Source organism: Gymnoscopelus microlampas, assembly GCF_963454915.1.
Source record: "Gymnoscopelus microlampas genome assembly, chromosome: 4".
Taxonomy (NCBI): domain Eukaryota; kingdom Metazoa; phylum Chordata; class Actinopteri; order Myctophiformes; family Myctophidae; genus Gymnoscopelus; species Gymnoscopelus microlampas.
Genome location: NC_139941.1, coordinates 46,531,460 through 46,555,305, shown reverse-complemented (window position 1 = coordinate 46,555,305; position 23,846 = coordinate 46,531,460). Strand labels below are relative to the sequence as shown.

Genomic DNA, 23,846 nt, shown 5'->3' with positions numbered 1-23,846 from the left:
ATCAACAGACTGTGGAGCCCTTAGCTTGTCCGGGAGTGAGTTCTACAGTCGAGGGGCGGCTGAGCAGAAGGCTCGGTCGGCGGTTGCCTATGGTGCAGAGCTTGGTGGGGGGGACTAGGAGGCGGTTAGTGTTTCCAGAGCGGAGGTTGCGAGTGAAGGTTTGTGGCTCGAGCAGTTCCTTAAGGTAAGGGGGGCTTTACCGTGGATGCATTGATGGGTTAACAGGGAGATCTTGTATTCTGTCCAGGAGGAGATGGGAAGTCAGTGCAGTGAGTGGAGGATGGGTGTGATGTGCTTGTGTTTACGCACTCTCATCAGGATCCTAGCAGTGCTAGGTCCAGGTTGTTTACTGCCAACTTGTTTGGATCAATATGACAAGAAATAATAACAATATATCAAAATCACAGTATTATATACAAATCTCAGTTTTGGCAGTAGTAACCATGTATTCCCGAGGTATTTCCATTTCAAATCAGTATCCGTCTGTCTGTCTGTCTGTCTGTCTCAAATCTACAGTATGTGTGTCTGTCCTTGGTTTATGCCTAAATATGGAGATGATTAACGTCACGGTGCTGACGTCATAGGAGATGACCAATGTCATAGACTAGCTTCTCTTATCTTATAACAGATACAGTATACACTACTCATACATAAGGTTGCAGAGGTATAACAGCGTAACTTGTCCTCTAAGGTTAATATATGTATAAAATGATCATATTCCCTCATATCTTCAGTCGCAAAACAATTCTAAAGTTGAAGTTATGCATTGTCGGTTATTAATTAATTTGTCAACTATTTGCTAACTATTAGGACTCTCATGTATTTTGTATTCTTAACTATATTGACGTATTTAGCGATGTTTTCAGCTGGAAAGGATGACATTTGTGACATTCTTAAACCGTGGCTTTTGTCCACCTCAATGTCAATGGTGCTCAATAAAAGAGGATTCCACAGGGAGCTCGTAACCACTGTTGAGTTTGGTCGTGATGTTCCTACTGGTCTCAAGGTTCTGCTGATTCATAGATGGCCGAGAGGCGTTTATGTTGATCCATATGAACTGTCATCACTGAGGGATCATAGTGACTTGGAGGTACTCCTAGATTCAACCATTGACCTGGAGGCTCCTAGTCACAAGGCTGTGGGATTTGTTGCATTCGTGTATCCCCCTCTGAATGAACAGAATCCCACACTTCTTAAAGCAGTCGTTCCAATCCTTGTTCGCTACCATGAACCATCTTATGACGGTGACCAGTTTGTTCTAGTCCATTTAAAACTCCCAGAGCTGTTGCTGCGTACGGACACATGTGCACAGCTTAGTCACTTATTGTCCCCTCATGCTATCATGGAAGCCCCGTGCACTGCTGACAACGCCAGCATATGTCAGTGGGTTCAGCTCCAATTTCAGCAACAGACCCATGCAAGCTGCCATATTCCGGTTGGTGATGGGTCTTTGATGATATTTGTATGTGCTGGAACCCTTGTAGTTACGCTGACGTGCTGTGTGGCTCTCTCAAAATCAATCTTGAAACATGGAACTTTTTAAACAACAACGCAGAGGACCCTAGGGAGTGTACACTGATGTCATAGCACTGACATCATAGACTGGACTGGACTCACAAGGAACTCCATAAATGGGCATAAAAGGGACACAGACAGATGCTGAGATCTCCATATATGGGCATAAAAGGGACACAGGCAGACAGATGGGTACTCTGACAATGGGTACGGGTATTGCATAACCAGACAAACTACGTAATGCTACAATGCACAATGGTACACAAATTAGAATGCCTACATTACTGACAAATTGCATTGCTAATACAGTATGTGACATTTACCCACCAGAAATAATGCGTACCGTAGAATACACAATAGTGAGTCGGTTGAACCAGTAAAGTGGCTTTACTGGTTCAGGAGTTGCTGCAGTGCCAACTGAAGAACGTAGCGCAGTGCTCACAGCTTATCTCTTGCCTTTTATACTCAAAATGTGTGTGGGCGGGGTTGTCTGTAAACATGCAAGATAAAATGTGTATATACTGTACAGTATAAAATAGCACATTTAAGTACGGTAAGTCAGCAATTATATAAAAAGATATCCTATGTACCTCATTCATATGCATATAATGACAATACGTTGTGCTGGTAGAATGCACGCATACAAAATGCAAGCCTACAATATGTACACAACATGCAACGCACGCACGCACGCACGCACGCACGCACGCACGCACGCACGCACGCACGCACGCACGCACGCACGCACGCACGCACGCACGCACGCACGCACACACACACACACACAGACACACAGACACACAGACACACAGACACACACACACACACACACACACACACACACACACACACACACACACACACACACAGACACACAGACACAGTCACTGTCTGTCTCTCTTCATCTTCCTTCTCTCCCATTTTCTCTGTCTGTCTGTCTCCCTGTCTCTACTGCTCTACTCTGTGTTAGTAAAGTACACGAGGAGAGATTCATGGCGTTAGTAATGTTCATTTAGCTCCACCTGCAGGCTGTGTTCTCCCATGAGAAGGTGAAGATGGAGGGGACCATCACCCAGCAGACCAAGCTCATAGACTTCCTCCAAGCCAGGGTGGACCATGGCGGCTCCAAGAAGAAGAAGGTCAGACATAACGTCTAACGTATCTGCCAACAACTGCCTACAGTTTTCTCTGATGTCCTGTCATGAGGCTAGAGTTGTATTTCTATGGAAGAATTAGTTCCAGTAGATCACACTACCTCTATGTTACCATGGATAGCAGTTAATCATGGAAATGAACTTTCCATGTGTTTGAGAGCGTGGGTCTAAAGAATCTATGTTTTAATGAACCTTTTTAGTTACATAAATGACTGGTGGAAGAAATGTTATGTAATCTCATATTTTAAACATTGATCTCGACACGCACGCTCGCACGCACGCACGCACGCACGCACGCACGCACGCACGCACGCACGCACGCACGCACGCGTACACACCCACACACACACTCACACACACACACACACACACACACACACACACACACGCACACGCACACGCACACGCACACGCACACACACCCACACATACACCCATATGTGCGTATGTCTTGTATGTGTGCTACAGGGTCTATTTGGACGTCGTAGAGAGGACCTGCTGGCTGCCATGGCTGCCCAGGCTCAGGCTCAGGGACAGGGTCAGGGTCAGGGTCAGGGACAAGGTCAGAGTCAGGGTCAGAGTCCTCCTGTAACTTCGGCCCAGCCCGTGCCACTGCAGTACAGCGACTTGAAGGTAGCGCTGGACAAGGAGCGCAGCCGCTGCTCTGAGCTGGAGGATGCGCTGCAGAAAATGAGGATGGAGCTACGCTCTCTGAGAGAGGAAGGTGAGACCCAGTCATCTACTTTTGTTATGTTGCTGTTGTGTTGTTCCATTCCGCTCCACTCCGCTCCGTTCCATTCCGTTATGTGACATCTGCGGCCGAGTCTGGCTCTCACGCATTGGTCTTCTCAGCCACAGCAGACGCTGCGATAAAACCTAGCTCCCAGGCACAAGAAATCTATGGTCTTCCGAGACTGCGATGCCGATGATGAATGTTATATAATGTTATATAATGTTACATTATGTTGTGTTATGTTACGTTTATATTGTGTTACCGCATGCTTATCACCCACCCGTATGTACCTAGCGGTCCAGTACAAAGCACCGGAGCATGGTAATCCGGCTGCTCAAGTCACAGCACGGCAGCAGATGATGATGTCCTCCATGAAGTCTCCAGAGCACCACCAACAAGGGCCCAGCAGCCTGGCCCCTTCCAGCTCTGCACGCAGGAAGGACGCCGCTACCCCCGAGGGTGAGTGGAACGAAATCAATGAGGTATGAGGCAGATGTCTGTCTGTTCAACACACAGTAACGCACGCCACGCACGCGCACACACAGTAACGCACGCCACGCACGCGCACACACACACACACACACACACACACACACACACACACACACACACACACACACACACACACACACACACACACACACACTGGTAAAAACAGTAGATCTCTTATCATGGTTTTTCTTTCACGCACCTTTCAGAGAGAAGGAGGGTCACATTTGAAAGTAAGTCGTCCTGCAGTATCTCATAGCCCCCCCCCCACGGTTTGGTTCCTCATCTCATTCCATTATCCTTTCAAAGAGGCCAGATTTTTAAAAAGCTCTGCACTCTTATCAAATGTCAGCAGGACTGGTGAGATGAGGCTGTGTTCTCCAAACTGCGTGTCCGAACGTCACATGGACCTTTTCCTCTTCCCCAGTGCAAAGCTTTAGAAATCTGAAGCGATTTGCATTTTTATCTTGGATGCCAAAGCTCCCAATCTGATTAACTCAGCACGACCCTGCACCTTGACCTCCTAGAACCCTGCCCCCCCTCCCCTTCAGTTCCACCTCATACACTGACAGGGGTGTATGCCTGGTACAATCTGCAATGCCTTTTAAACTCACATTCCGGCACTGGTTGCATGAGTCACACCTTAAAGGTAACATCCAGGCATTCTGTTTTCTGGTACAAAATAGTGAAGGTTACCGTAACATCAGTCAAGCATGTTTTTTTAAACCAAACGTCCTGCCAAAGGTAAAATAGGGCATTTGTGCTTCATGCCCGATAATTCTCATACAGCCATAAGGCCTTTCAAGTGCAAATGGAACTAATATATTTGGCATGGAGATGAATCGAGTTCCAAGTCTGTTACTCATCAGTTATCAGTTCAGGTCCGCTGAAGCAGTGTCCAGAGACATCAGCTCAAAGTGCCCTCTGGAGGGTCACCCTGAGAGGACAATGACCAGGCCTTGCTCATCGCACTTTTGATGACTCAGCTTTGACTCAGCTGACATTTCTCACACTGGACTTAATGGTGTGGAAAAGATCATTTTGACTGGATAGTGCTTTTAAGGATGAGCAGTGGACCTTTGTAATCAAAGGGATTGATACAAACTAACCCTATTATTTTTTATCTTTGCTTTTTTTCTCCTGCTACTTCCCCTTTACTCAACATTTTAAGACTTATTAGTTTTATTATGTTGAATGCTTTTCTCTAGTAGCTGCATAGCTGCTACTATGAGTTTGAGTTTTTTTTACTTTTAGTTTGAGTTTTCTTTCTAATCGCATGGTGCACAGAAACTTGCAAATGTGGTTTTGTCTGTTTTTACTGCACTCACTGTGTTTCTGACTGTATCCAGAGTACAGTCGCCGTATGAAGGACAGTCAGAAAGACCGAGAGAGAGACAGAGACAGGGGGGAGAGAGATAGAGAGAGAGAGAGGGGCCACCACAACACCCCTCACCGCTTCACAGTGGGACTCAACATGAGAGCTGCCAAGTGTACTGTCTGTCTGGACACCGTGCACTTTGGCCGCCAAGCCGCCACATGTCTTGGTAAGTTTATACTGTCCTTGAAAGTCATAAACCTAAACAGTAAAATCCTGTGTTAATTGAATCCATTAAGACCGGGAACGCATCGGTGCTGCGCTATGAGCTTGTAGATCTGCTATTTTTGAAAAGAATAGCAGATGTGTTCCCGGTCTTAATATGTTAACATTATGGACCCTCAAGGATCCATACACTCATAGAGTTAACACTGAGGATTGTACTGTGTAGACCTACAGTAGGGAGCCATAGCCCTGTTCATTGTCACTTGCTTTTCACGAGTAATTTCATGGCCAAAAAAAATTACCTCATTCTGAAATGCCTTGTAATGCTGTGCAATCAGGGTTTCTCATCAGTTTCTTGCTGTTATTTCCTGACACCCCCCCCCCACCACCACCACCTCTCCATAAATTTGTGCCACTTCCAAAACATCACAGATCCCATATTTCAAATTGAAAAAGGAGTGCTTTCGGGGAGAAATGCCAGAAACCATGGAGTGGCTGTTAAGTCATTAACAGGTGCTTTCTCTCTGCCAGAATGTCACGCGTTGTGCCATCCGAAATGCTCGCCCTGCCTTCCAGCCACCTGTGGGTTCTCCAGCGACTGTGCCCTGCACGTGATCGAGGGTCCGTGTCGGGACAAAGGCAGCTCCCCTAGCCAGCAACTCAAAGAGGCCAGCGGACACATGCGCCTGGAGGGGTGGATGAAACAGCCCAGGTTAGTTGGACTTTAGCTACTGTTAGGTGGAATGCAATTGGACTTCTACTTGCACTTTCATAATCTTTCGCAACCTGATCTCCATATTTCAACCTTTTGTGTTTTCTTAATTATTTTAACGCCCTATACTTTGTCATACAAGAGTGTTGCGCAAAAGTAACAAAATAGCCGCTCTACAAGCTCGTAGCTCGTAGATCTAATATTTATTTTATGTGAAAGTGATTAAAGGGCTATTCAACTTTAAAACACTTCAGGGTTCATTTAGAACATATACTCTGGCTTTTGTGTGCATCCCAGACAGTTTTTAAGTTGGTTGATTCAACATTTCAATATTTGATAAAAGTTTAGTCCATGAACTTCAAAATCATTGTTAGACTCATTGAAAACACAGGTCCCTAGTTCTGGTCCCTCGCACATTAGAAGGACAATGTCACCAGAATCAGTCTAACAGGTTATCAATGAATGAGTCTAACATGGTTAAAATGGAGTTTGAATTCAATGGGTTTATATAGGGATGTGTGTCTGATCTAAAGAATATCATATCCAAATATTGAATCAAGCAACTGTCTGGGGTGGACACAAAAGCCAGAGGAGACGTTAAAATTAGTCCAGAAGTGTTTTAAAGTGAAATTCCCCTTTGAGTCTGTCTGTGGGTTTCATAAATGTTTAAACAATGAAATTAAGGTATTAACAAGCGCTTGTGACTAAATAATAACGGCATTAGACATACAAGGTTTCCTGTATGAGCAGGAAACGTTTGTATTGGAATCTGTGACACATGCCTTGACAATTTAAATTGTAGGTTACTAGGCAAATACAGTGAACTGTTTATTTTGCTCCTGTAATATAGTTGTGTGCTTGCAGGAATGGGAAGCGAGGCCAGGGCTGGGAGAGGAAATATGTGGTCCTGGATGGGACTAAAGTGTCCGTCTACGAGATAGAGCCGAGAGAAGGTTGCTCTCTTCTGCATTTTCACACATGTGCAACACAGTGGAAGTACAAACAATTACATTGTACTGTACAGGCAGAAAAGATGATTAAACAACTCCAATGTTTCAGCCAAGCCCCTTAATTAGGGCATCTTAAGTGACACAGTGAACCCTCAGGGTTCTGTTGTCTAAAGTGACAGTTTGGTTTGGGTTTAATACCACAACCTAAAGGCTTTTTGAGTTAGTGCATCCATCTGCATGGCAACATTAATTACATTGTACACTTTGTACTTACACTCTGCTGTTACTCCCCTCTAAGTACTATTAGGGAGAAATGAAGTACTTGCATGATATTTGTATTTACAGTACTTCTGTGGGTTATATTGCTCATATATTGGGATCAGTCTGTGATAAAGTAACGTTTTTACCACTCTTTTAGACTCAGTGAAGCCACTGGAAGAATTTGACCTGTGTCCGTCAGATGGAGAGGTGATGGTTCACGGGGCAGTGGGAGCGACTGAGCTACCCAACATCGCCAAGTCAGGTACAAAATGTCTTTGACCAACCAGCCTTCAACGTCTGTGGTGGACGTGTTCTGTATTAAACATTGCGAAACATTGCGAACTGAGAGTGATGCAAGGGTACTAGCCGACACCAACTCGGGACTCCTGTATCGCCGCCTTCCACGTAGGTGGTGTGTGCCCCCCTTCCCCTCCTAGCTGAGCCTTGGGTTGCCTCCCACAGTGTCAGTGGGCTCACCATCAGTTCCAGGTGCCTAACACAGTGCCCAGCCAGCCTTATCCTTCTCTCTCTGACTTTGTCCGTGACCCGTGATATGGTCCTCCCATGTGAAATCAAGTGTATTTTGTAGCGTTCTTGTGTAGACGGGCCTCTTCCTAAGGACAATATCCTATGGACAATTTAATCACATGCTCTTAAATCTCCCTACCTCACCATGTAATTGTTTTTAACTTACAAATGTTCTGTTATGGTTTTATTTTTGTTGTTTCTGTGTTTTATATCTGTATGTGCCTTACTTGTTGATTTTTTGTGTGTATGTAATCTCGACAGCATTACAAATGAGGGTAAACCTCAATGCTCTTTTCGAGAGTAAATAAAGGTTTCAATCAATCAATCCTTCTGTACTGTGAGCCTCCACGTTTCAGCCCTGTACAGCAGTACAGATTCTAGAGACATTTGTGTAATGCTGATAAATTAAAACTATTCCGATGGTTGAAACCACGTACAACCATAGCATCAGACACCTTCATAGTGACCTCCCTCCATTGGCCCTTTCTTTCTTTGCTCAGATGTCCCATACGTGCTGAAACTGGAGTCCTTCTCTCACGCACCCTGCTGGCCCAGTCAGGCCCTCTACTTCATGGCCCCCAGCTTCCCCGACAAACAGCGCTGGGTGGCTGTCATGGAGTCTGTGGTGGCAGGGGGGCGTACCGCTCGGGAGAAGGCAGAGGCAGACGCAGTGAGTACCTCTGGGGGACTATTAGCGCTCTCTCCCCCATCCTGGAAGGTCTGCCGACACAAATCATTATGGGGTTATGACCGCAGTCATACGTTACTGTCTTCTTGGCTGTATGGCCCTGGCTGTAACAGTTTTACTGTGTGCGGGTTATTCATGAGCCATTCTGTAGAGGGATTATTCATGAGCCATTCTATAGATGCATATACAGTAGCTTCCATTTTCTCAGACATTGATTTTATTAAGGCATAACGTTGCCGTTGTGTTTATATGAATGAACTCCCCCCTGCTCCTCTCTGATTTCACTTATATGTGTCATTAATTGTCCCCCCCCCTCTCTCTCTCTCTCTCCCTCTCTCTCTCTCTCTCTCACTCATTCTCTCTCTCTCTCTCTCTCTCTCTCTCTCTCTCTCTCTCTCTCTCTCTTTCTGACTCTCTTTCTCACAACTGTTTGTTGCTTTTTCCATCATGCCACTATGTATGTCCGGTATATGGGTATGTTGTGTTGATTTACCCATTCCATGGGGTTTCATTGTGCACATAGGCTGCTGTGTCCAAAAGACAAATGCTTCTGTCTCCCCTGGTCCAGGTAAAGAGTTACAACGATGCAGAGATGCAAGACTCACTGACACACACATAGACACGCACAGACACGCGCACGTTCGGACACAGACATGCATACAGACTTCATCCTGCACACAGACCCACATGTTCACGGAGTCGCAGACACACACAGACAGCAGGCGTTGGGAAGATTGCATTCAAAATGTAGTCAGTTGAACAGATTACTGCACTAATTACCTTCTTGTAATTGTAATCAGCAGTGTATTCTGATTAATTTTAGTAACCTTTGGATTACTTCATTCATTTTATTTATTTTGAAAGTACTGAAATTAATCTAACTACTACTGATTACAATTATAATCTGTTACCAATTAAATTTTGAATGTAACCGTCACAACACTGGACACGCACAAATATATGCAAACACACTGTATTCACTCACTGACTTGTTAGCAGATATACTGTACACAGACACGCACGCACGCATGTATACACACAAGCAGACAGAAATGTGCACCCACATGCACACAGACGTATGTCCCACACACACACACACACACACACACACACACACACACACACACACACACACACACACACACACACACACACACACACACACACACACACACACACACACACTGCACACGTGCATATTTCTCACAAGGAACACGGTGGTGCATGTGTCTGACATAGTGCTTGTATGTCACCTTCCCCGCTGTGGTCACCTCACCGCTCCACACTTCTGTCACTGTCCTCTCCTAACCTGTCATGTTTTGTATTAACACCGTGTTGATGTTGACATGTTTGTTGGCATATTGAATGTTGCCGAAATAACACAGATCGTAGTCGTCTTTGTATTTTCAACCATCTACTATACGACCACTGTGCGCCCCAATGCAAATTCTCACACGCTAAAGATGTTTGGCCATCTTTGGGGTGGATCCTCTTTAGCTCTCCTGGCAGGAGGACAGGGGATCAGGCAGTGGGGTTTTGACTTGCTTATTTAACCGTTTGTGTTTCCTGCCCTACCTCCTCTTCTGCTTCAAAACACTGTGTAGAGATGGGGGCACAACAAGTCACATGATTTGGACCTGACTTCACAAAGAGAAATGACTTGGACTTGACTTCTTCAGAAAACTCTGTTCGATTCTGACTTTGATTCTAATTCCGTGGCTGTTTTGCATGAATGAATTATTCTAATAATTAATTCTATTAGAATATATAGTGATTTTGTTGATATATTTTAATGCACCAAATCTAACAGTCAGATTTTAACCAGCATGACAGTATTTTATCTTGTGTTTCAACTGTAATTTATTGGCCATGCTTGGTAGAAGATTTGTAGACTTGACCGTAATAGGAAACTTGACTTGGGACCTCGACTTCATGACTCAATATTTATGTGACTCAAGCAAACATGACTTGGTCCCACCTCTTGCACTATTTCTGTTCCTGCATATTCCTTCAACCTTCCTGCCCTCTCTCTCTTTGTTCTGTTCTTTTTGCTCAAGACTGCCAGCCTTCCTGACTGTGTCATCTTGTTGATGTACCCCCTCTCACCTGTTTCCTTCTCTCTCTTTCTGTAGAAGCTGCTGGGGAACTCTCTGCTAAAACTGGAGGGCGATGACAGGCTGGATATCAACTGCACCCTCCCTCTCACAGATCAGGTGCTGGCACTGTGGGAACATTGGTGGAAATACAGCTCTGACTTTTATGCAGTTCATGAAAACGAGTAGAAGAATCTAAAAGTAGTAATCACAATATATCCAAGATACGGCAGGCGGGGAGGCTGATATTTGTTGCTGCAGATTCCTACAAGCTGGGGCGGTACCTGTCAAAATAACATCTAAATAATGTACATACTGTAACATAGCATATCTTTACCCAAATAAACAAATAAAGTAACGTGAGTTTTCAGACTGTGGAGGAAGATGGGGAGCGAGTCTGCAGTCCTAACTGAGGGTAGGAGTTCATTCCACAGCTTGGGAGCCAGGGAGGGACAGACTGTGTTTACTGATCGAATGGTGCAGGAAGGGGTTTGGATCATATCTCTTTGTAGGTTATCACAAGTGCTTTGAATGTGAGCAGCAACCGGGAGCCAGTGGACTAAACGCAAAAGTGGAGGAGACTTGAACATTAGACCAGGTGTGCAATGAATCATCTTTATTGGCACATCACAGGTTTACAGGTGTAAAGAAGTGGGTGAAATGATTTATTTGTATACATAACATGCCACCCTGAGGCTAGATTAAAGAAAGTATCAGCAGGTACAGTGTTTTTAAGCTTCAGTTCAATAGGCCAGTTTATGCAACAAGGGAAGGTGCTAACTAACCTGACTCCGCCAGATGGGGCATTGTATTGAGTTCACAAGTTCACAATACAGTGGTTGGGCTACAGAGATACTAGATGGAAGTAGGTTGTGAAACAAGTGTGAAGCAAGCTTCTTCCATCTGGCGGAGTCAGGTTGGGTGCTAACCACTACGCGGAAAATTTGCATGAGGAAGTATAAGTATATAATGTAATCTAGCATAGGAAGACTAGACCGACGTAAGGGAAAGAATTCCAGTGCGACAGGCCAGCCTGGCGGGAGGCGGTGTTCAGCCTTGTTCAACAGTCTGATGATAGCTGGGTAGAGACTGTACAGAAGTTGGATGTTCAGGCACTTGATACTGCGATAGAACTTGTCTGGCGTTTGTCGCAGTAGTGGCGTGAACAGTGTCAGTTTGTGTATGAGGTTATAATTGTCCTTGATGATATACTGAGTTTGACCACACATTCTTGATCAGTAGTAGAGGTCTGAGAGAGCATGCAGGGGGAATTGCAGTAGTTGAACCTGGAGAAGACAGGAGCTTGGCAGACTCCTTGGTGAGGAAGCAGTATGATGATAGCAAAGATAGAAGGTGTGTCCAGTAGAAGCTGGTGGTTGACTGTATCAAATGCTGCAGATAACACAAGAAGGATGAGGATTGAGGGGTTGGAGGCAGCCTGAGCAGCGTAGAGTGCCTCTGTGACTTTGAGGAGTGTTGTTACTTGTTTGTTTCAGTAGAATGGGCAGGTTTGATTCCTACAATAATTGGTTATTCAAAAGGTCATTCTGTGAGATACGGAGAGAGAGCCGTTTAGAAACAACTCATTCCAGCCTGCAGTTGGAGTGGTTAAGGGTTGGTTTCCTGAGCTTACAATTTAGGCATTTAGCAGACACCCTTATCCAGAGTGACTTACGTAGTGCAAGATCGTCAATCAACATGCGATATGACGCGATATGATGCAGTAAGGGTAAATTGGAACTAAATGGAAACAAACTATGGACCCTGTATTTTACTGTGTACTCTTTTCTTGTGTACAGATAGTGCTGGTGGGCTCTGAGGAGGGTCTGTATGCCTTGAATGTTATCAAGAACTCCCTGACCCACATCCCCGGCCTGGGATCAGTCTTTCAGATCCACATCATGAAAGAGCAGGAGAAGCTGCTGATGATTGTTGGTGAGCACTCTGATTTTGTTGTCACAGAATACAGTACATGAAACCTTTTAATGAAGAAACGTGAGCTGTATATTGTTATATTGTTTTGAAAAAAACGGTCTTGTGTCGTAATTCATCTTAGAAATAATTAAACAGTTGCAGTGTGTTAACTGTTGACAATACTTTTATAAATATTGTTTTCATTTTGTTTTTAGCTGATGTACTATACACTGAGTGAAGGGACACTACAGCTTATTTAGAGTTTGACCGAGGCCTTCAAATGATGGATAGTTAGTTGTCTCTGTGGATATGATCTGATGTGTCATTCTTTTCTGTGCTGAAGTGTGATATTTCTTATCTTAATTTTCTTATCTTTAATTTTATAAAGTTGTTCACTTTTTATCTGAACAATACATGTTCAGATAAAAAGTGAAAACAACTTTATAAAATGTTAGCACTTTGCCTTGTTTTTCATCAGATAAACTAAAAAGTTGTCTGTCTGTGACCTGTAGGGGATGAGAGGGCGCTGTGTCTGCTGGAAATAAAGAAAGTGAAGCAGTCTTTGGCCCAGTCCCACCTGCCTAGCCAGTCTGATTTGGCTCCTTATATATTTGAGACTGTCAAGGGCTGCCACCTGTTTTCAGCTGGAAGAGTAAGTATCTGTAGGGATGTTCCCCAAAATTGCTATCTATATGTGTTTTGGATGCTTAACAAATGAGACCTGTGCCTGTTCATGGTATGATGGTCTCATGTACCTAAGAACAAACAGGTCTGCCAAGTCTGTTTTTATATTTTATTAGACCTGATCAGATCATCCTGATTAACTGTTTCTTTTATTTATGCAACATGTTTAAGGCAAGTAATACAAATCACCCTGGAGGTGTGCATATTGTAGATGAGCCATTAAATGCAAACATTCTTTCAATGTACATAATTATCTTACACAAACTAGGAAATCGTCACCTTCCTAAGATAATGGCCTAGTTAATTTTTTATGGAATTATATTTTATATTTCCGTGACACTGGCCACCTCTGGTAAAATCGCCTATATCCTTATTGAAAAGATCATACTGTTCCCGCCCCAGTAGTATAATGGCCTATGTTAAGAGTGTGACCTAGGCCATTTTATGTTGCCTAAGTCAAAGACAATGTGATCTTAGGCAATTTCTTTTGGCTTAGGCCGACAAATAATTTGGCCTAAATCAGGTTTACAATTGCCTAAGTCAAAACACAAATTGGACTAAGTCATTTAATCCTCTTATGTTACATAACCAACTGACAGACAGTTATTTTATGTCAATATTCATATGTTGTTATAAACTTTTTGGGTGAAATGATTAAGAAATATCATATAGTTTGTTTTGGTTCAGTTGTTTCTGTTTTTAAATGACATTGGCCATTATATTAGCAAGGTGACGAAATGCAGGGAATTGAAATTAAATGGCTTGATACAAGAAATGTAAGTTCTAATGAAAGACATACATGAATCAAGAGCTTCAGCTCTGTACAATAGAATGATGTCTCATGTTCAATGTTTGTTTTGCTTACAGATTGACAATTTGCCCTGTATATGTGCTGCTATGCCTAACAAAATAACCATTCTGCGCTACAATGACAATCTCAACAAATTTTGCATTCGTAAAGTGAGTATATGAACACTTATCTCACATTCTGTAAGAAATATACATAATGTACTGTGATATACAGTATTATAATGACATCAGATCAGACACCAATTATGCTTCCAATCTGCTGTAGGTTTATGCTGATAAATCGTGACTTTGTTGATACTGGTGATGGGATGGCAAACTCCCAATTTTCTTAAAGACTGTTTAAAGGAAGTAAAATTAATTATGCTTCCCAAGCTTGGAGCATGTGCTAGAAGCAACCACATATGAATTAACAATACAGTTGGAGGTCTAAGATGCTCATACTGATACACTATATTTTCAGTTGAAATGCATGTTTGTTATTATGTATGTTATGTTATGTACAATATATTAATGCATGTGTTGCAGGTAGCAAATGTAAGCATTATAGGATGTTTATGCTTATGACAGGGTCTACAGTGTTGTTATAATGTAGGACATTGACATCATATAATAAAGATACTATTCTAAACAAGAAATGACCAAAGTCATAATAAAGCCGCATGCGGCAGGCTTTTTTTGCCCCAATCTTTTCATAGACCTGATTACTTGTTTTTTGGATTGCTTGTTTCTCTCGCCAAACCTGTCAACATTCACAGAATCTGCGACGCTAAACGCTCTAATGTTTATATAAGTGGTGGTAACATTTTGTGACACCACACAGGTCTTCCCAACCATAGCTAAGATTGAAGTCAGTGTGAACATGGCCAAATAATAACTTAATAGCCAAACTAGGTCTAATGAAGCACGCTAGCATTTAGGCTAACCCTCCTGCCTGAGGCTCTCTCCCTCTCTCTCTCTCTGCTGCAAAGAAGCAGTGTTAATTTTGACAGCAAATTCTGATTTAGTCTTAGTCTTTTGAATAACACGCCATTTAGTCTTAGTCCCATTTTAGTCTTCTGAAATAGTTTTAGTCTAGTCTTAGTCTAGTCGACTAAATATCAAAATATTTTAGTCTTAGTCTTAGTCTTAGTCTTAGTCTTTTAGTCTTAGTCTTTTAATTTTAGTCTTAGTCTTTTAGACTAAGTCTTTGTCGTTTGTCTTAGTCTTATAGACTTTTAGTCTTAGTCTCTGTCATTTAGTCTTAGTCTTATAGACTTTTAGTCTTTGTCAAATACATTTTAGGTTTGAATGTGCAATACATTACAGATTTATAGTTGTAATATGAAACATGACTTGTTTTATTTTTAGTATCAAATGACAAGAAATAAGTATGACCCAATTGATCTCAGATAAAATGAGTATATGGCCTATATAAGTATAAGGTATAAGGAGCTATGGCCTGCACCTGTGCAGAAATCCAAACTAGCCGACCTACAAGCTCACAAGGCATTGCAGTGCCACGTGTTGTGAGCTTGTAGATCTGCTATTTTCATGAAACAACATGTCGGACTTTGGTGTTGATTTTAGCTTTCAGTTTTGATGCTATCTTGGAATTGTTAGTATACTTTTAATCACAAGGCCCGTACCTTTAAAATGGTATATAGATTGACCAGGTGACACACACGCTAGTGTAGACGTGTTTGATTGTCTAAAGAAATGCAAAAAGACGGCGATCCACAACACACGTCAAGAACTAGTGTTGACCTGTATGCTTATTATAAGCGACCTTGTTTTCTGTAAAGTTGCTTGTAAATATTAGTAGTTGCTTTTTATTTGTTGTGAGCTTGACAGCTTGTAGATCGGCTATTTCCAAATAGTCTATTTTCAAATAGCCGTTGCGTATAGGTTTAAAGTGCTCATGTAGCCTAATAATCACTTAGTTCTTTGGGATTGTTTTCATTGACCTGGTTGCTTATTTCTCTCTCGGTAATCTGGCAACATAGACATAGTCATTGTTTACAACGTCGAAGAAGAAAAATGCGGAAGTGATCCCTCAGTAAAAAAAAAGACGCTATTTGATGATGTTAATGTAAGTCATTACAGCCCCATAACGTGGTTAATAAATTATCTTTTGGGATGCACAATACATTAAAATTACGGGAATAATAACGCGACTCGCGTCAATAGCTAATGGGATTTTAAAAAAACAACTAAATACACTTTTTTTCTCCTCCTGTATCGTGTAACTCCGTGCGTTGGCTTGTTGTGATTTGTGTTCGTCCATGCTGGCCCCTAATATGGTCTGCTTCCGGGTGGATCAACCTAACTTAACAATGAGGATAGTTCTGATTGGATCCCTTCCCAACTAGTCCCACAAAAAGAGTAATTCTGATTGGATCTCTTTTCCATTCGTCCCGCCCTAACATTTTCGTCTCGTCTAATTCGTTGACTAACGTGTCCATTACATTTTCGTCTCCCCATTGGCTTAAAAGGGGGGCTTAAAAGGGGGGAAGTGTGAAGGACAGCCAGGACAGCCAATGACACTTAGGTGTCACTAAATGTCACTCGGGTGTCGGACTAGGACTAGTGCTGTTTGTAGAGCCGCGCTGCTTTCAGCATGCGGCTAAAAAGGTAGAGGGGAGAGTGAGAGCCGTGGGAACAAGAGAGAGAGACATTATGTTTGATAGTATGTTTGACTCACTATACTCCATCACCATCATCTTTTAGCCACAAAGATCTTCTAGTCTAGTCTCAATGCATCTGTTACATATACTCTATTGCTAATGACATGTATACGTCACCTTCGCTCGTTCTTCTAGGAGATCGAGACTCTGGAGCCATGCAGCTGCATTCATCTGACCAGCTACAGCATCATTATTGGTACCAACAAGTTCTATGAGATCGAGATGAAGCAGTTTGTACTTGAGGGTGAGGATTGGAGTAGAACTGCTGCGAGGAAGCTACGTTACCAGAATTCTGATATTAATAATAATTATTATATGGTCCCCACTCCTTTGGGGTATTTTTTGTCACAGTACATTTGCACATACTGTACAGTACGTGACATTTGTGCTCTGCATTTAACCATCCTAACTATTAGGAGCACTGGGTGCCATTAGTACAGCACCTGGGGAGCAGTTAGTGGTTTGCTCAGGGACAATTCAACACATAGACCACGGCCGGGGGGGGAACAGGGTACCTTCCTATTCCCAGATGGCCTTGCTACCCGTGGAGCTATGGCTGTTAGAAAGTTTTCCTGAGCTGAAAGTTGACATGGTCATTTATCAGGGAGGTCCATGGAGGTGTACAACTGTTGGGCTCTTGCAACCTGTTGGAAATGGAAAGCAATTAGATTAAGGGGTTCAAAAAATGTTATACCACAACCCCATATTATGAGGGATTCTTTTGGGCGACCCCATCACCCCCCTCTGGATCGGTGTTGAAGGCGGAATTGCGCGTGTGTGTGTGTGTGTGTGTGTGTGTGTGTGTGTGTGTGTGTGTGTGTGTGTGTGTGTGTGTGTGTGTGTGTGTGTGTGTGTGTGTGTGTGTGTGTGTGTGTGTGTGTGTGTGTGTGTGTGTGTGTGTGTGTGTGTGTGTGTATGTGTGTGTGTGTGTGTGCGGAGTCAAGACAATAGTTTGTTTGGTGGTAACAACCTCACTTTCTTTCCCCATTATTATTATTATTATTTTTTACTGTTTCTTGATAATAAAAAAAGTCATATTTTTTGGTTGCCACTGACAACCCCAACGGCACCTTCCCGCAACCCCACTTTGGGTCGCGACCCATAGTTTGAGAACCGCTGAATTAGATGATGAATTAGATTGAATTATTCCTAAAACTGATACATTGTGTTTTTCATCAAGCTACAGTACAGTGCCATACAATACAACCTGTCTAAATGATAGTCACGTACATGGCGTAATCTGTTCATGGCAGTGCATCCATTAATTGCAGTTCCTCTGTCTGTGGGGTGTCCTCCGCTCTCTGTAGAGTTCCTGGATAAGAATGACGTGTCTCTAGCCTCGGCGGTGTTCACTGCCTCCTCCCACAGCTTCCCCATCTCCATCATGCAGGTGGCCAGCAGCATGCAGAAAGAGGAGTACCTGCTCTGTTTCCATGGTGAGCTCAGAACTCCTACACACACACCAGTACTGTGGTTAAAGACTGTTTGAAATTTCAATATTTGACAGTCTTTTACAAGGAAGCTTTCCAGTTAGAAAGCATTTTTAGGAAATACGGCCACTTACGTTACATTACAGTACGAAGCATCGTAGCTAGGTTTCTTGATTTGGCAAATTGTTGGTGTTCCTTGGCTGTATAGGATATCCCATAACTGTATGGCAAGGCCGGCGGTGACCCTATATTCTGTTATTTTAATGGTTATTTAAGTTGAATTTCCTCAGCCATTGCTTCTCCTCCCGAATTAAATAAAATGAAAAAGTAAAAACAAAAGCTCTAAAACATCTCCCTTGCATTTTCAATTGTGTATTCATGAACACAGTTAAATGGAGTCAGTTCAACTGTTTCCTTTCTTGATTTCAAAACATTTGACAACAAGACTAGGTCAACACCTAGGATGGCTGGACCTTGTATGACTTCATACTATACTATGGCTTTCAAAGATGGATGTGTAAATCCTATATTAAAACTGGCCAATGGGAGGGCCAGTGGGCTGCTATGAAAAATAAATAAATTCCATTGTATACCTTTAAAACATGAATAAGCTAAACTGTCTGTAACATTTGTAGGACACAGGACTGTATAACAATACAAGAAACACTGAAAAATATTCTATAATCCAGTTTAATTTGTGTGTCAGAGTTTGGAGTGTTTGTGGATGCGTACGGGCGAAGAAGCCGCACTGAGGACATCAAATGGAGCCGTGTCCCTTTGGCCTTTGGTAAGGAACCATCCAGCGTCCCACTGTTTAGCCTTAATTATTTCAACATGGAATTTACAAACTGAAAAGCACACACACTGTGTTAAGCCTGATTTATATTTAAGGTCCTTACACACCAGGCGCGTTGTTTTTGTGCAATTAATTCGCCAGAAAATATATTTGTGTGAACTGTTGTTACATGCAAATGTTACACACTATACACAGTGATGAATTAACATCATTCTTTTTCGGAACAAGCTAGCTTTTTCTGAGTTTCCGCACTGCGAATCAAATATTATGAAACGTTTTGATTTGAAATATTGGCAGTAGGACTGGGTGCAATAACCGCAATACCGCCATATTTGCCAGCGAATGTTTTGCATTTTCGTATAATTTTTTAACCGATTCAAACCGGGAAAGCATCTGTGTCATTTTAGATTTTTGGCACTGGCTATTCAACAAAAAAAAAAGAGCTGCGAGCTTGTACATTTTTGAACTTTTTTTGAAAAATCTTGAAAGTGTGAGAACTACTGATATTTGAAGGCATTTGTAGAATTGGCCTCAGGACAGGTCTTAATGGGTTAATCATGCCCCGGTGTGTAAAGGCCTTTTGTCATACGACCCACACCGAAAATAGCTAAAATCTATTCTAGTATGTAACTACTTCTATTCCCCTGTTGATCAGCCTACAGAGAACCCTACCTGTTTGTGACATACTTCAACTCCTTGGATGTCATTGAGGTTCAAGGACATGCAGCTCTGGGGTGAGACAAAATGATACCTCATATATCTTGATTGTCTCTTTTGATATGGTCAGAAGTATTACCATAATGGCTATTTTTTTGTATTTTAAATAAGCCTCTCTGACCTACTTACTACAAATACAGGAAAAACAAAACAACAAAGACAACAAAAAAACAATAATCTCACAATATCATTGTAAATTATACAAGCAGCAACAACAGAGAGAACAGGTTGAATACATTATTTGAGAGAACTTAACGAGCACTAGTAATTAAAGGGTCACAAAATGTATATATTATATATTTGTGCATTTGTACATTAACTAGGACATAAATCATTTTTAACCCAAATCACGAATTGATCCGTAACCACATGAACACTGGCATTCTGGGGGCGAAAAATATATACGTTCGTAGATTTTATTTTTGCCAAAGAGATTTGTTGTAGAGAGGGGAGAAAGGACGGGGCCTAGTACGAGACCCCTGGCTGACACCGGTCAGCGAAGTATGTAGGGTTTAAGTTGTTCAAATTATTTTGCAACTTTATATCATAAATGATAAATTAAAGGGATAGTTCACCCTCAAAATGACTTTTTTTCTATCGATTAGTCGTCACCCCATGGAGACTTGAATTCATGAATATTTTTTTGTTTTTGTCACATTCCCATTTGATGACCGGCAGCGGTTTCGGTAGGAGACACAAAAGAGTCTCCTTTGTGTCTCCTACCGGAACCGCTGCCTAGCGGTCCACTGGTCATCAAATTATTGGCTTAGGAATGCGACAAAAACTAAAAAAGTCCCCATGGGGTGACTAATCGATAGGATTTTATTTTTTTGGGGTGAAGTATCCCTTTAATCAAATGATTTTCACCATGTTTATCTTTCTTACAGGCCTCCCTTGCTGGCCCACCTGGACATCCCTAACCCTCGCTACCTGGGGCCAGCCATCTCCTCTGGAGCCATCTACCTGGCCTCGTCCTACCAGAACAAGCTGCGGGTCATCTGCTGTAAAGGCAGCCTGATCAGAGAGACTGGAGAGCTGCAGCGGAACGGCTCTAGCCGAGGGTCAGCTCCATCCTGTCCGTTTGACTTTTTGACTTTTGTTCAGCCCATTAAGACCGGGGAACGCATCTGTGTAACCACTTTGTCCATATTTCATACTTTGGCTATGAGCTTGTATATCTGCTATTTTTGAATAGCCAAAGAAATCTAAAAAATTACACAGATTATTTCCCGGTCTAAATGGTTAGTTCAGTGGTTCTCAAACTTTTTTATTTGAATGCCCCCCCCCCCCGTAACTCAGACAGGGTACAATTGGAACCACTGTCAGAGTTACAGAGTTACCACTGGTTTAGTTCATTGTTTATGTGTTGTTGTTGCTGTTTCCTTGAGGTATTTTTACCTCAAGGTAAAAGGGTCTGTTCTAGTCTACCTTTCTGTCTGGTGAGATAACAAAAGAGGCTTAAAATGATTGCATTCATTACCAGGATTGCCTTTGTTAGATGAAATAATAGGAAATTATGCTAAAAGGACCTTGGACTGCACAACAGTACAATACCAACACTAGATTCACTAGATGGAGTGCAGAACTGAATAATAACAGACTATCAATTTACTGCACAGGCCAACACTGCCATCTGCTGGATAAAAACACATACTGCGGGGCCTTTTTTTTAAACTTTATTTGATAGGTACAGTCAGTGTAGAGAGAAAGGAAACACGAGATGAAAAAACGAAATTTAAAACAGAGTTCACATATATTGTACACAAATATAATTTAAAACACTTTGAGAACGTACTCTATTCAAAATTTAGACTTTTTGGAACATTTTCTGGTTCCTAAATGTATCAACACCAAAAGACATTATCCTTCCCGAAAACAAATCTATAAATAGAATGCGAAGAAAAAATGGCAAAAGATAAATCAGTTTGAATTCTTAACCACTTTCACCCTGGCATCCCTATTTTGGAAATGATAGACGAAATTGATCAAGATTTCTCAAAATAGCGACCAAAAAAGCAGTTCCAGTTCTACAAGCTCACCTGTCGCATTGCAAGGCTTTGTGAGCTTGCAGCCCTATATCGGCTATTTTGTGTATTTTTGAACTATCAAACAACATTTTTTAAATGCTCCCCTGACTGTCTCTCTCTTGATATGGCCCCCCAACAGTAGTCCCAGTAAGCGAGGCCCACCCACCTACACTGAACACATCTCCAAGCGTCTGGCCTCGGGTCCCGGCAGCCACGAGGGCCTCCACCGGGACCACGAGGGCCTCCACCGGGACCACGAGGGTCTCCACCGGGACCATGAGGGTCTCCACCGGGACCACGAGGGCCTCCACCGGGAGCCCAGCACACCGCACCGTTACCGGGAGGGCCGCACCGAGTTCAGACGGGACAAGTCCCCTGCACGGCCATTGGAGAGGGAGAAGTCACCCGGCAGGGTGTTGGACAGCCGCAGGGAGAGGTCCCCTGGGAGGTTTGGAGACAGCTCTCAGTCTCGACTGCATGCAGGCTCCGTCCGCACACAGCTAACCCCCGTCAACAAGGTACCATAAGGCCCTAGAATCCAAGTATATCTAGGCAGGGCATTGGTTCTCAAACTTTTTTTTTGGGGATCAGGGCCCACTTGAAAATCTCAAAAGAGATTGAGATTTTCAAAAGCGTACCTTTTCAGAGCATGTTATGATCAATCAATTGCTTGTGTTCCATTATGAAAACTCACTTTTTTTAGGGATGTCCGATTTTATCGGCCTCCCGATATTATCGGCCGATATTAATTTTTTTTTTTTTTTGCTTTATAAATAAGTTACAGGAGTTCTTACTGTATATGGTGTGTGTGATATGAAATTTGAGCTTACCCTAATCACAATAATCCCCGCATATATCGGTATCGGTTGATATCGGTATCGGTAATTAAGAGTTGGACAATATCGGTATATCGGTTATCGGTAAAAAAGCCAATATCGGACAACCCTAACTTTTTTGTACAATGTTTTTGTACATAATTTATTTAAAATGTTATTTCATCAATAAAATCTCAGTGTTTTGCCAATTATTTGGGGGCTCACTTCCATTATCCTCACCAGTGGCCCTGAACCGCTGATCTAGGTCCTAGATAGAGTGTTACCCCCCTTCCCAAATTATATATATATTTTCTTTCTTTCTTTTTGTATATAAATGAATCATAATTTAAAACATGTGATCTATTTGTATCATTCATACAAAATCTCTAAAATATGTATGATCCAATAGCCTATTTACAGTATATTTTAATATTTCTTTCAAACTGATTATTTTGAGTAATATTTGTCACTTTTTGTCACTTTTTCTTTTTTGGAAAGCCAGACATCTTACAGTAAATGTTCAAGGTTAATTTAACTCTAATAATGCACATACGGAACCAAATTGACCCCTATGCATCCATTTGGTTCCATTTCTAATTCTGATTCTGATTCTGATTCTGATTCTGATTCTGATTTCTATACCCTCAGAGAAAATAAAATGTTTTTAACCAATCTAAATGGGAGAGTATGTTAATAAAAACAATAAAACAACAAGTATCCCTGCCTAAAGTGCTTAAGTGCAATATCTCCCCTGGTAAAGTAGGAATTTCATCTTAGAAGAGCGGTAGAAGTTTTGTCTCCCATGTAGGAGACCCAGGCAAGGCAAGGCAAGATTATTTGTATAGCATGTTTAAACCACAGGATCAAATCTCGGGTAGGACATGAAATGTACAGTATGGATTGCAGCTATAACACTGAGAGTTTTTCCTGTGTATTTTTTTAACATATTGGTATGTCTAAGGATGGATACAGTAAGGTTAACACTTTGCTGTTTTTTTGTTTGATTGTTCATCTTTGCAGGTTTGGGATCAGTCATCGGTGTGAATGGATGCAAAGCTCTGTACGCTCTGCACATCCGCTGACCTGGCAGCCCCATCGCCTATAAATACTGCAATCTTACTTCCTCCGTTGACAACACACAAAGTTGCACTGTGAGATGTTTCCTTTGACAATCTTCTCTTCCTCTGACCTGTGCTTACACGAACGTGGTCCCAAGGCAGATAAGGGTGGCAAGAAATCTATGTTGATCTGTGGATCAAGGATATTTTATTTATAACATGATCGAAAGTTGTAAATATTATCACCTCTGTTTTTATAGATATATAAG

The 23,846-nt window shown here is 42.2% G+C and overlaps 2 protein-coding genes across 2 annotated transcripts in view; both read left to right on the top strand.

Moving 5' to 3' along the window:
• Window positions 1–23,631, top strand: part of citb (citron rho-interacting serine/threonine kinase b) — a gene marked incomplete at its 5' end in the record, with an annotated part of 63,629 nt that extends 39,998 nt beyond the window's left edge. The window contains 21 exons of the mRNA XM_084055522.1: window positions 2,532–2,654; window positions 3,138–3,393; window positions 3,697–3,861; window positions 4,101–4,124; window positions 5,241–5,435; window positions 5,963–6,143; window positions 7,008–7,096; window positions 7,512–7,616; window positions 8,383–8,552; window positions 9,094–9,138; window positions 10,703–10,783; window positions 12,463–12,598; window positions 13,090–13,229; window positions 14,129–14,221; window positions 16,870–16,978; window positions 18,042–18,170; window positions 18,871–18,951; window positions 19,616–19,694; window positions 20,565–20,738; window positions 21,844–22,222; window positions 23,540–23,631. Of these exons, the coding sequence (XP_083911648.1) occupies window positions 2,532–2,654; window positions 3,138–3,393; window positions 3,697–3,861; window positions 4,101–4,124; window positions 5,241–5,435; window positions 5,963–6,143; window positions 7,008–7,096; window positions 7,512–7,616; window positions 8,383–8,552; window positions 9,094–9,138; window positions 10,703–10,783; window positions 12,463–12,598; window positions 13,090–13,229; window positions 14,129–14,221; window positions 16,870–16,978; window positions 18,042–18,170; window positions 18,871–18,951; window positions 19,616–19,694; window positions 20,565–20,738; window positions 21,844–22,222; window positions 23,540–23,563 (2,778 nt within the window). The 3' untranslated portion in view covers window positions 23,564–23,631. The remainder of the gene's footprint in view (window positions 1–2,531; window positions 2,655–3,137; window positions 3,394–3,696; window positions 3,862–4,100; window positions 4,125–5,240; window positions 5,436–5,962; window positions 6,144–7,007; window positions 7,097–7,511; window positions 7,617–8,382; window positions 8,553–9,093; window positions 9,139–10,702; window positions 10,784–12,462; window positions 12,599–13,089; window positions 13,230–14,128; window positions 14,222–16,869; window positions 16,979–18,041; window positions 18,171–18,870; window positions 18,952–19,615; window positions 19,695–20,564; window positions 20,739–21,843; window positions 22,223–23,539) is intronic.
• On the top strand, window positions 920–1,543 carry LOC311043200 (phosphatidylinositol-glycan biosynthesis class X protein-like; the record flags this gene model as incomplete). Its single annotated transcript, XM_084054381.1, has 1 exon — window positions 920–1,543. One exon carries the CDS (start codon window positions 920–922, stop codon window positions 1,541–1,543), a length of 624 nt encoding a protein of 207 aa, XP_083910507.1.
• Window positions 23,632–23,846: the final 215 nt, after the last annotated feature.